Below are 13,363 nucleotides of genomic sequence, written 5' to 3'. Positions count from 1 at the left end.
ATTAGTAAGATAGTTATATAACGCCTCTGACAATACAGACTAGCTAGGCACTGCCCATTTTGCTGTTTACAAACTTATGCCTTCCTGAATGTTACATGTGTCATGAACGATCTTTTAGCAGTTCTCAGAAATCCAAAGGCCACAGAACAAAAATAGCCCCCAATATGCTTGCAAAGCTTGGAGTCAACAATCAAATGACCCAGTAAAGTCGCATGAGTCCTATATCAGATTCAGGTAAAACTTCAGGCATGACATGGATAAAGACTTTATGAATTTTCCCTAAAGTGGCAGTGTATAACAATATACAGCATTTTAAAATGATTAACTATAAGAACCTGTATCTAGAAGCAGTAGTACGGCACCAGTTAGACCAGCGGTCTATATAAAGGTTTTCACTTTACATTCTCCAAATTCAATAGGCTGTTCTTAATTCCCTAAAACCAAACCTTTCTGGTTAGAGGTGTAAACCCAATCTCTCCTAAGACAAGAAAGAAAACAAACAAAAAGCCCTGCATGTTTAACTTAGTTATTCCTGAACATCTGACTCTGGTCTTGGAATAATAGCCAATTTATTTTCAAAAAGCCATTTGTACCATGTTATGCTGCCCAACAGGAGAAGACATTTTAGGATTAGCGATGCTTTTCCAAGACAATTTTTAACTAGTGATGGCCATCAAGTAAGGCTAAATGTTTACTCTAGCATTCTTAAATCATGTTTTTAAATGCCTCATGAGATCTGCTTTAAAAATAGTACTCTGGGGGTGAGTCTACATGTAAAGTCAAGATTCTATAATGTGACTAACTTCCTTAATATATATTTCACACTTTAGATCTTTGAAAAGCAGTAAGGATCTTTCAAGCATGCTGATTTATTTAAATCCTGCAGCCTCAGAAGTAAACAAAAATTAGGGCAAATCAGAATTATCAGTTACTTCCATCTGCTCGGATCATTAATTTCAAAAAGTAACAGACGGCGAAACTTTCGGGTAATAAACTAAGATGCAAAAATTATACTTAAAATACCATAAAGCGTTGTTAAAATCTACATACTCTGACCTTCGTGAAAATTACACCATATTCTTTCCAGTTAAAAAATTTCAGTTTCCAGGGACCTGAATTTCCCTAATGTGAATGAGTTGGGATTTGTTCTCAGAGAAAAAAACATTAATGAGGTAATAATGAGTAGAGAGACTCGCTGTATCTCATAGATTAGAAAAATCAACACATTCGCATTCTAAATGAAACAAAATATAAGAGAAAAGATAAGAGTGACAATCGTGGAGCTGGCAAATTTGAGATTCAAGTTTCTTTCCAAAGATGGTCCGGTCTTGTCTACCAACTGTAGAATATTTAAGACCCACACTCTATTACGTCACAACATTGTTTATTATGTGAATTTTTTACAATACAAACAAAAAAAATACAGAAATGCAATATATGAATACAGCTAAATGCAGAATGGTGACTTTTTTTTTTCTTTTCAAGAGGCCATGATTCCCATTTCTAATAAAATAAAGAGACTGCACATAGGTAGAAATAGGTTGGTTGGTCGTTAGCTTCACAATTTTGCCTAGAAATGATCTATAAATGCATTTTCCCCCCTGCTACTTACCATAAAGTGTAAAAAGGGAATTAAAGGAAAGTTTCCTTGTTGGTTCCTACCATATGAAAGATGCTATATTCTATTTTAGCAGGGCCAATATATGGAAAATATCTAAATTAAATGTTATTACAAAATGAAGCAGTAATGAGATTCTGGCTAAAGAGGGCACTAAATGAGAATAATATATATTTAAAGAATCCAAAACAAACAAACGAACAAAAAAGGCTGTTATAAAAAAGCTCTAGGTGCATTGTAAGCATATAGGTTTTTTTTCCATGTGTATTTTTAAACAATGGAAGTGTCAAAAAATAGGGTCAACTGTGTTAGACTAAATTACATTATTGTATACGCTGCATTGAATGGAACCTTTGTATTATAATTATCATAGAGAAGCACAGTTTGCATCTTATTATGGCAATTTATCCTCAATGAAAACCTTTCAGAGTCCTTTTATTTTGGAATATCCTGTAAACAATCAAACCACCAGAACATGATTGTACAACAGTAAAATGTTTTCTTGCATTAAATTGAAGACATGTTTAATAATAAAAAAAAAAATGTAGGAAAGGTACTTAGAGCTGTTAGTTTCTAAGTACACAACACCCTAGACAATTCAAGGCATCTTAATCTCCACCGAGAACAAAATAATAGTAATAATAATTTTTGTCATGCTGTTAAATCCATCATTAAGGATAAAACTGGTGCAAATTGGTCAAACGGATCCAACAAACACTGATGTCCAAGCTGGCATATTGGCAACTAATATGTAACTGGTGGTCAACAGAGGGTTTAAAAGATCTTCCCTTTCTTCTTGTTCTTTTCCAAGGTTCTAAATGATTAAAGGAAAATAATCAAAATGACTATATTATACACATTATAATCAACATATGGTAGCAATAGCTACCCCAGCTACAACTGTGTGGGATTTTCAACACTACTTCTTCATTTGAAAAATTAAAAATATTTAGAAATGAACAATGAGGGCAGTGCTAGTCCGTAGTATTTTCTTAGACAATCAAGTACGTGACAAAATTCCAGGATAAACAGTAAATTTATGACAAAACCCCATTTTTAAATATATGAGAACAATTCTTCTCAAATGAAATAGTGCAAATTAAAAAAGATCAACTGAAATCAAACTGGGTATCCTTTCTCCTACTGCCACTTGCATTCTGAAATGCATTTGTTTTTACAAATGTATTTTCCTCTTCCTTGGAGAAAAGTTAATGAAAGGATAGTGTTATAGAACAAATGTCTAATCTTGGAAACATGTAGCAGTGAGGGTAAATTGTAGAATCGCTTACAGTGACGCAACTTTTTCAGTTTTAAATGGGACTAATGAGGAAAATTTTAAAAACTAAGGTACAAGTATTAATGAGTTTTGTGTAAATTGAGAGTAACTTAATGAACTGTATTAGGAATTAGATATCTAAATTTTTATCTTAAAGATTTTATCCTAAAGAAATAACACAAAACATACCCCTACATACATAAAAGATCTTTGTAGCACTGTTCTCTATGCTCACCAAAAATAAACACACCATCATATCCAACAATTAAAGGGAGGAGGTAAGAAATTGATTATGATGAGGCGACTGGGGAGAATGTTATGAAGCTACCAAATTATAATTATGAAGATGCTTAAGTCATGGAAAATACTTGTAGTGAAAAAATAGTTATAATAGAGAGATTATATCCATCTATATAAAAATATTCATCGATGAAAATAATTGTGCTTAGGATGCATGATAATGGATGTGATGTCTTTTAAAACGTTATCCTGATTTTGAAATAGGAAAATAATTCTTTAAAACAGTAATACACACATTTTGGGGCATCAGATATTAGTTACCTTGAAGAGTTCTGTTGTTCTAAAATACGTTGTTGGGCTTCCCAGTTTGCTTTCTCATCTTCAAACTGACGACGTTTTTCCTCTAATTCTTTGTGCTGTGCTTCCAAATTCTTTTTCATTTGCTCATGGCGCCTCTGGAGCTAAATCACAGCACGATATACAAAATAAAACTATTTAAGAACTCAGGAGCAGAAGTACACTTCATCCAGGCATCCTAATGTTAAAACATGAACATTGAGCTCCTGTGCTATAAATTCAGAGTACCATCTGGAAAGCATTGTGTAAGATTCCTCCTCCTGTAGAACTTGCCACCCAATAGGTCATTGAACCAAGAGAATAATGTTGAGGAAACAAGGGGAAAAAGTGCAACAGGCTTACTTACAGTTGCACAGCACTTTATAACAGACACATCTCATCTCATTTTTCATCACAAACAAGCCCGAAGGAGGCTCGGCAGGGAAGACACCACTGCTCCCACTGTACAGATGAGCAAACAGGTGTAGACTTTTAAGCCACTTGCCAAGATCATTAGCCAGAAAGTGGCAGAACTAGGATTTGAACCTGTCTCCTAATTCCAAGTTCAGAAAGCTGAGACAAGTGGAAAGAAAGTAGGTAGATAAGGCCCTAACAGTTCCAAGGTCACGGCAAGGTCTCGATTCTTATAAAACAGCGGTTCTCAAATGTCAGTCTTCATACAAATCGCCTGGAGTGTTTGTTAAAAAACAGAAAATCCTGGACCTTACCCAGACTTACTGAATTAGAATGTCTGGATGCTAAGTCTAGAAATCTGTATTTTCAATAAGCCCCAGTGGTTCTAATGCAGGTGGTCGTTTCTACATTAAGATTTAATGCTATAAAGAACACTGGCTGACAGATGGGAAACACTCATGCAAAGTAACTGCAGAAACAAAGAGCTCATCTAATGGTTCATTAAATAATTTCATTTAGGCCCTAGTCAACCTACTTCTGAAGAAAACAGTCATATATATATATATATATATAAAAAGATTAAATCTACCTACACTGAATATGTAAGAACTATTCAAAATCTTCGGATGTCCAGTAATTATGCTCTATTAAAGACTGTCTTACATCAGTGAGTTAATATTTAGAGTTTGGATTATAATTCTGGGTACAATTTGTTTTCTTAATTATTTTGTAAACCCACAAAGTGACTTCGTATTCATTCCTATTGCAAATATTTCACACAATTCCTATAAAACAAAACATTCTAAGATAAATTTAAGCAAACTGGAGGTAACTGCTTCCTGATGATATAGCAAAGAAGTTATGCTAAGAAGACATCAGAAAACAGGAACATAGGAAAATGTCTCTAGTTAATAAAAAAAAATGCAAGGGAATCACATACACACAATTCAAAATAGTTACCTCTGAGAACGAGAGGTGGATACAATAGGGGAGAGGCACAAATGAACTGATGATGTCTTATTTTAAGCTGGGCGGGAGGTTCACGGGTATGCATCATTCTTTACCTGTATACTTCAGTTACATATAGTTCCCTTTTCTGTTAATTGCATGTTTTAAAAAAGTGCAGGTTACAATCCTTCACTCACAAGAAACCCTTGGAGTAAAAAGTATTTCCAAGTTCAGAATTTTTCAGATTTTAGAAAGGCAAACACTGCTGATACAGTTATATATACCATATTTATAAAACACTACCTGGGCTGTCCAGGGTAGCACCTATAATCAAATAAATTACTATTTCTTTTTTTGCAGTAAAACATGTAAATATTTACATCAAGTGAAATAAAACTATTAGTTCCATGTCTGGCTTTATAGTGTTCAGAGATTTTTAGGATTTGAAATTGTGGATACCTGACTGTGGACTTGTCTAGTGATTAAGAGCCAAAGAACTAACTGGGTTCAAATAACGGCTTACAAATATGCAGCACTGACCAAGTAAATTTACCCTTCTTCTCGTGTAAAGAAGGGAGATGCACAATAATATCTACCTCACAGAGCTGTGGTGTGGATTAAATGACTTAATATATGAAAGATGCTTAGTGCCTGATGCACTGTGCTGATGGATATTAGCAGCTGTGCTCCATATATTTCTAGCACAGATCAACTTGAGAAAAAAAACTGTATTAAACAAGTTTAAATAGGTTTTCTTCAACACCATATTTATATACTTAAATGGCTTACAGTATTAGGGGAAACTTGGCCCAGATCTCTTTACAGGTCCTTGCAATGTTAAGAAAGCTTCCATTCTTCAGAAAGTTAAGTTTCTCAACTCTTTTTCCCCATTTGCAGTAATAATAAAAATTCTTAAAAGGCTTCTTTGGCTACAGTTTCATAATTATTTGTTTACAACATTTACTCTTAGGAGTAAGTCTGAAAATATGTCTATATCAAATGTAAATTCAACTACTTTTAGATTTTCAATGGAATCTATGTGTGGAGATAATACAAATTCTTGATTACTGTTTTTATTCTTCTGATATAGATTAATTATTAATTAGTAAGGGGGTAGAGTCAAATGGATGTAATAACAGGCTGATAAGTAAATAAAAAGACTAAATTTAATTTCCTAAATTTCACCTTCATAACAGGTGCCAACAGGTGCCAGGATGCTAGCTAGCACTGCAGCACTGCAAACCAGGAGGAATTATTCCATATCCCCACTGAATTAAGTCTATGACAAATATAACGAGAGTGAAAGTTCCTTTTTTTTTAAAGAGATTATATGAAAAGTCCAGTAACTTAAGACATTTAATGTGGAACAAAAACAGTTCCTCAAAACTACTGAATACTTTACTCACTCCATGTATTCTCTTTACTCAATGGGTTAGAGTACTTCTGGTTATGTATTCAGTCAAAGGGGTTTCAGTATTTTTTATGCAGTAATTACAAAAGCAATGAAACCATCCATCTATAAGGATGTAACAGAACAGACCTGAATCTCCTTGTAATATATTTAGAAACAAATATTATTATGTTAGTGGAGCCATGTATATATAGTTTTATCATTAAAGGTTATTTTAAAAATATTTCTTATTAATGTCACCCCATATATTTAAAAATAATTTTGAGTACAATGCTAACAAATCCATGCTGTAATTTACCCTGGCATGTCCTTAGTTCAATTAAGGTTCTTTCTTTCTCATCATATGCAAATAAGTTCAGTCTATTATTATTATTATTACTATTATTACTATTACGCATTTTTATTCTTTCATTGACTCAAAACTTTGATCTTCATCACTTTTCTGAATATATGGAATGGCTTATAATTTCATTTCTCATAACTTACTCAAGATAACTAATAATTCATTATAAGTATTTTGACTATTATATCTTGCAAGTATACTTGTGTCCATTTACCTAAGAAATATAAATTTTATTATAAACAGTATTTACTTTTATTTTTCCATTTTATTACATTAGGGTATTACGTTAAATTTGAAAAAAAAATGTATAGAAAGGTTACATTATCTGTGAATTTTATTAAAAGATAGAGAAGATACTAGGCTGATTACCTCAGCTTCAGAGTCCTTTAGTTTTTGAACTTTTTCTTTGACCTTCATCTCAAACACCTGCTCCATCTCCATCTCCATCTTTTTCATCTTAGCTACATGCTCCCTTCTTTCTTCTTCCATTTGTGCCAGAGGGCTCCTGTTATGAACATTAAGAACCATTAAATGCCTAAAAAGTTAACACAAAACTCTGAGTAATGAGAACAAATGAGATGCTATATGACATTACTAAAATCTATTTTGTTTCTTGAAAATAAGTTTCAAAATGCCCTTTCAATTATTCTGACACCATAACATAGAACAGATTTGAAGATTTATGTATAAATGTGTTAAAAATTTATTTATTTTAAAATTTATGAACATTTATAATTTAGATGTCCTTCCATAAAATTTCATATCTAAACATGGATCTCTAGTGAATAATTATCATGAAAATAGATCTAAGTAACAAAGGCAACTTTTAGTGCGATGTTTCTCTAAACATAGCGCATATCAGATCTAAAGATGACCCCATAATATAAAGTGTAGAAGGAAAACAGAAAGGAAATATTCCCCAAATACATTCACAGAATTGAAAACCAGAAGAAAATCATTTCATTTTGTACTTTCTTTAAATACAATTTTGAACTGAAAAAAAGAGCAAGTTAATCAAGTTAATATATGCAGAATATTTTTAGTTCTACAAATATCCAAGTGTTAAAATCTCTTCTTCTAAGATGACTGACATCATAATTATACACTTAATTAATAATAATTTAAACTTATTTTGGTAACTGAAATGATATTCTGGAAATGACTACCAAAGTCAATACCCAGAACACTCTTTATTTAGGTATGCAGAGTATTGTTAGACCACTTACGGTAACTTTGATGTTCTTGAAAACTGATTCTATTTAACTCAAATATTTCATTTCTTAATTTTTAAAGATGTTCAGTGATAACATACACACACACATGCAGAATCAGAAACAAATAAATATCATAATTATTTTTGATATGCCAAAAATAGACACAAGCTTAATTAAATAAAAGTAGTTTACTACTCCATTGACATTAAAGTCCACAGGCTCAAATCTCTTTGTACAATTTTGTGCAAAATTTTCATGTTGAAAAGCAATACAGATGAGCTTTATGTTCAATCTAGTATACTTATAGACCTAAGAGAATACCATAGGTAACCTACTCTAGCCCCAGGGAGGAGAGAAAAGGGGGCTCCTGTGGCTTTAAGGATCTCTGAAAAACTATTCAAACCACAGGGACAACTTAAAAGAAGCAGGCCCTGTTCTGACGGTTGATAAAACATGTTTATTTGGCCTCCACAAAAACAGGCTTTGACCACTGATTTTACATTTTAAATAGGTGAATTTTATCTCAATGAAGTGGTAAAACAATCAAATTGTGGCTGAAAAACAAAATCAGGCCTTGGAAGGAGTCGCTTTAATCCTGATTTGACACACTCCGAACATACTGACTTCTTTAAGGGGCTGAATCTTTCTGGCCCTTAACGAGGAGGACAAGAGAGCTAGACAGAAAGTATTAAACAAGAGCACTGAGAATTTGGGTATTGTTGGGGGTGTTAGAATCAATCCCCTGCAGATACTGAAGGACGACTTAAGTTTTTGTAGAGTTGAAAGTTATACGTAGATTTCTGAGTGCATGGAGGGTTGGCACCTGTAGCCCCTGTGTTGTTCAAGGGCCAACTGTATACCTATATACATTGTATAAGGGCAATGAAAAAACAGAGATCATTCAGTAATTAGATATTGAATAAAGGACCTTACTATCAATTTTCTTTCCTTCTCAAATTGCTTGCAGATGCCAGAGATCACACAAAGTGATAAAGAAAGTGATAAAATGACATTTTTTTTTAAGGACCAAAGAAATTATGTAGTTCAGTGGTCTTCAAACTGGGGTCTCTATTTATATGAAGTCTTCCAAGAGTTACGTGAGCCTCTGTAGTTTTAAGAGAATCCGTTTCCAGATCCTCAACTTGCATACCAAGTCTCCTAAGGTGACAAGCCTGAAAATTCCAAGTTACAGAAAGCCCATTTCTCACTTTACTTACAGAAGAAAGGTCTACTCCCTCTCACCCATCCCTTACCTAAGGTACATTATCCCAAGTGTACCTGGAGGTGTGAAAATTTCCAGGTGACAAAAGTCTCCCTCAATGATTAAACAAAGCACTGTAACAGAAACCTATACTGTCTGTATCTTCTATCTTCCAGTACTAAACGTGTTTCTATTTAAGGGAAAGTGTAGTGTTAGGTGTTTGAAACATGTTACTTGGGTCTATGTTGGGATGCACTGAGTTCAGATACACAGGAAAGGGAAGTAGTTAGAAGAACTAGCATTTTTTGTTTCACGACTCTGCCTCTTCTACACCAAGCTCCATGCAACCGCAACCTCTCCCTATCACCATTATTAAAGGATGTGTTATCATAGAAGGAAGAGTCCCATGGGAGTAACACAAATGGAGCATCAGTGAGAAGCCTAAACTCACATTTGCTCACTTCGCATATTTAAATATCAGCCATTCCTTTTCAGTTATTCATTGGTGGGTCCATAGCTTTAAGGAAAAGCACCTTACCATCAGCTAAAGCACCATAAGTTGCTGAAACTGACTTTTTGAAAAGTTCGCTGGAATGTTTTCTAAAATTGTTAATATTTTCGAGACAATATAAGATACAACCGACGGATAAAATTTCCAAATGACTTCTTTCAGATTCAGTATGTCATTCAATAAAATAGTAAACACCTAATTAACAAATCGGATCAATATCTATTCTAATTACAGATATTCCCCAGTTGGTTCGATCTTTGAAAATATTTATTTTCTAGTTACTATTAACATAAAATAAAATAACGTACTAACTCCTAGGGCAATTTGCTTTTTAGCCATACAAACTTTTCTATTATTTCCATAGGCACAATTTGGACATGATTCATCTCATTAAGAAATACAAATCAATAGAATTCTACTTTTTATGCTTTGCCTGGGTGATAGTTAACTCAAGTAACTCACGCTAGAATTCTGTATATGCAGAAGAAATTTTAACGACACTGTAAAGTTTACTATTTTTCTCTGAATTATATCTTACCTGCATCCGATGGCAGAAATATCCCAATAGCACTATTTTAAAAGACTTACATTTTAATATGGAAACAAATAATTCCTTATTTCTAAGACATGAATAAAATTAACCATTCGGTGCATACATTTAATGAAAAATATTTACTGATAGTATATTTCCCTTTAACATATAAAATTATCAGTGGCTTTATTTGTGTATGTTGTTCTTTTAAACAGTTAAAAAGTCCTTGAGCTAGTGAAATGCATTTTCAATGGCTTAGGATTTTATGAATATTTACTACAATGGATCTATGTATTTTTGTGCTAAAGTCATTTGATGCAAATTCTGCTGAAATAAAAAGTCTCGCCTTTTCCTCATCCATTGAACCTTACCTCACATAGAATCCTATATTTTAAATACTAAAATAACTTAAAAATATTAACCAAATCAATTTTTAAAACAGCAGTAGTAAATTCCTAGAAGTCAGTGCTTTGCAAAGCATGAATTTCTAATCACCTGTATCAGAACCACCTAGGGCGTTTATGAAAAATACAAACCCTCAGGCCCATTCCCCACCTACTGAATCAGAATCACCAACTAAAAACTGAACCTAGAAATCAGCCTTTTTAACAATCGCTCTCACAAGCTCTTTGAAAACAAAAAACCTAGGAACTGATCAATGAAGTTCCTCAAATAAGCACGTTAAAAGCATAAGAAAAAATTCAAGGTTAAGACCCAATTAGGGATTTATGACCCAAACATGAGAAGAAAAATGTGGAAAAAAATAAACACAGAGTTAGGTCTAAGATCAGTTTTAAAAGAGAACTGCCTGTGACTTTGCCAATAACTAACTGTTAATGCTTTGTGCGCTTTCTTCTGGAATGTAGGGCCACTGTGGAGACATAACTAAAAAAGAAAACAAGAACTTTTTTTCCCATGGTAAGGGCTGTGGTCACTATAAAACACAGCACGGACACTGTTACCAAGACTGCACCAGCCAGCTCATCAGCCTTCCCACACATCTCTTTCCTATCTCATCATAAAACCACCACAGCCTGAGATCCTAGCTTGGTAGGGTGAAGGTACACACTCAGCAGTCACGCACACCACTCTAAAACACAACAGAAGAAATCCAAACCCCGGCTAATTTAGTCCCTGGAAATACACAGTAGGAACAGAGATGGTAACGAAGACTACACTCACCTAAATATTCCTTTTGTTTAGTTCTGTCCTTTGTTTCTACATAATGTTAGTGAAAACTCTGCTATCAAAAAGTTTTATTTTAAAAAGACATAATAAAAGGTAGAAGCTCTGTGTTTATTTACCTTAAAGAGACTATGGGATGTTTATAAGGAAAAACGGGTGAAGAGATCTTGGTAGTAACTTTTCTCTTCCCTTAAAAAAAAAAGTATTTGCCAAAGGAACTGTTTGATTTCTAAATGGGAATCTATTAAATGTGTGGTGTATAATAAAGATGATGGCAAATGACCAGAAGAGAATACAAGGCTCTTTCACTTAAGGAACAAGGTAATAAAACAACACTTCTTCCAATAATTAAATTATAAAACTGCCAAAACAGAGCTTAACAATATAAACTTATGCTGTTGTGCATAAAAAACACCATCCCAATTTTCTCCTCAGTAGACAAGAGAAATTTGATGAAAATGAAACAATATGATTATTTAATACATAAATCATACTTTTTCTGGAGGAAACGATGCATACTTACTTTGTAAGCTGCCCTTTATTCTTGTTATTATCAACTCCATTGTAAGTCACGGCTGCCAGTTTCCTGCTCCGATAGTTCTCATAGTGTACATTATTAGTGACATCTTTCAAGTCCTGCATGTGTGTTCTGTCGTAAATAAATAACAGGATCAAGAGTTTGTTTCTATGAAAAAAGTTCTGATATAAATTAGAAATTTTACCAAAACAAAAATTTCAGATTTAAAACAAGCAAGACTATTCTTAAGGACGATGGCATTCACTTGTTTTCATTCACATTCAAGGCAGAGCGAGATACATACGATGCACTAACTTGACACCAATGTTAATTTAGGTTCCGAATGAGAATTTAAGAGCCATAAAATCCCTCAAAGCAGTTACTAAATATGACATTTCTACAGAAGAATATTTACCTTTATTAATCATTTAACATCGATAGGTTCTGCAACTTTAAATGTAACGAAATATATCAAAACTATTTTTACCACAGGCTAGAGGATAAAAACAAGAGTTAAATTCCTATAGCGTCTCAACATGATAATGAAACAACACTGAGCAAAATGACATTATTCGAGAACCTGTTGTATATATTTTATTTTACTAGAGAAGGGGAAGTTGATTAGTTTCTACTGAAGCTTATAAACCTAAAAGAAATAGCTTTACTTTTAGCAATATTATTAATATCTGAGTTTTTGCTAAGGTAATGAACACAAAGGGACACTTTAGATCACATATCAAGTTAGATTCAAACTGGAGAATTCTGATTTAGAGTAAACGTCTGTTTATTCAAACTGTCCAGTGAATGTGGCATCTTGGTTAAATGAATGTTTGCTCACAGCATTTCTACAATAATATAAAAACAATACATATGAGATAAACTATACATGAGACAATTTCATCATTCCTTAATGATTCAAGATGCCAAAGACACCCTGAGCTGCTGCCTGACACCCTTGAGAAATGCAGGCTCTAGAGTGTGCGTGGTGTGGCAGCATCCTCCCTTTCCTCACCATCCATTCCTGCATCTGCCATCTTCCACACCTGCCGCCTTTCCAGAACTCCCTTCCGAGGGGCAAATATAAAGATGTGCTCTGTTTTTATTCTTCCTGATATTTATAAAACATTTACCATTACTCTCCCCTTTGTGAACAGAATGTAATGTTCAATTACTCTGATTTATCTCCTACTATCTGACATTTCCACGTAGTTCTCTGATAGTTTACTCCCCCTAGTTCTAAGTCTGAGTTTTCCACAAATCTCCTCTCCTTTAATTTATACTCTGTCCCCTGACAGATGTATCCTCTCTATGGCCACTACAGCTACACCTAATGCTGAAGTCAAGTCACACATCTCCTTATTCCAGGCATACAGCCAGTGGTGGAAACTGAACAGTTCATGCTAATTTGTCACCAACGCTCAAAAATGTTCTAGCCTTTGAGTCAAGCCACTCTAAACCATGACAATTTTCTCCTTGGCTGTCACTCATTTTTTGGTACCAGTATATGTTATAGGTGACATCATACAACCTCTTTAACTATATTATAAGCTTCCCTTTACAAGAAATATGTCATCCAAACCTAGCCTTCCCTTCCACTTTTTCCAAGCCTTTCACCTT

At 33.7% G+C, this 13,363-nt stretch overlaps 1 protein-coding gene across 6 annotated transcripts in view; it reads right to left on the bottom strand.

Annotated features, from left to right (window-relative positions):
• Nucleotides 1-1,367: 1,367 nt before the first annotated feature.
• SEPTIN7 (septin 7) overlaps nt 1,368-13,363 on the bottom strand; it is a 71,467-nt gene continuing 59,471 nt past the window's right edge. For all 6 annotated transcript variants that reach the window (XM_039862743.1, XM_039862742.1, XM_039862745.1 and 3 more), the window contains 4 exons: nt 11,753-11,878; nt 6,956-7,091; nt 3,456-3,595; nt 1,368-2,432 (listed from right to left, as the gene is read on the bottom strand). In XM_039862743.1, the coding sequence (XP_039718677.1) occupies nt 2,393-2,432; nt 3,456-3,595; nt 6,956-7,091; nt 11,753-11,878 (442 nt within the window). In that variant the 3' untranslated portion in view covers nt 1,368-2,392. The remainder of the gene's footprint in view (nt 2,433-3,455; nt 3,596-6,955; nt 7,092-11,752; nt 11,879-13,363) is intronic.

Source organism: Pteropus medius, unplaced genomic scaffold (assembly GCF_902729225.1).
Source record: "Pteropus medius unplaced genomic scaffold, Ma_sr-lr_union100, whole genome shotgun sequence".
NCBI lineage: Eukaryota > Metazoa > Chordata > Mammalia > Chiroptera > Pteropodidae > Pteropus > Pteropus medius.
Note: the sequence above shows the minus strand (reverse complement) of the source record. Positions and strands in the feature narration are given on the sequence as shown.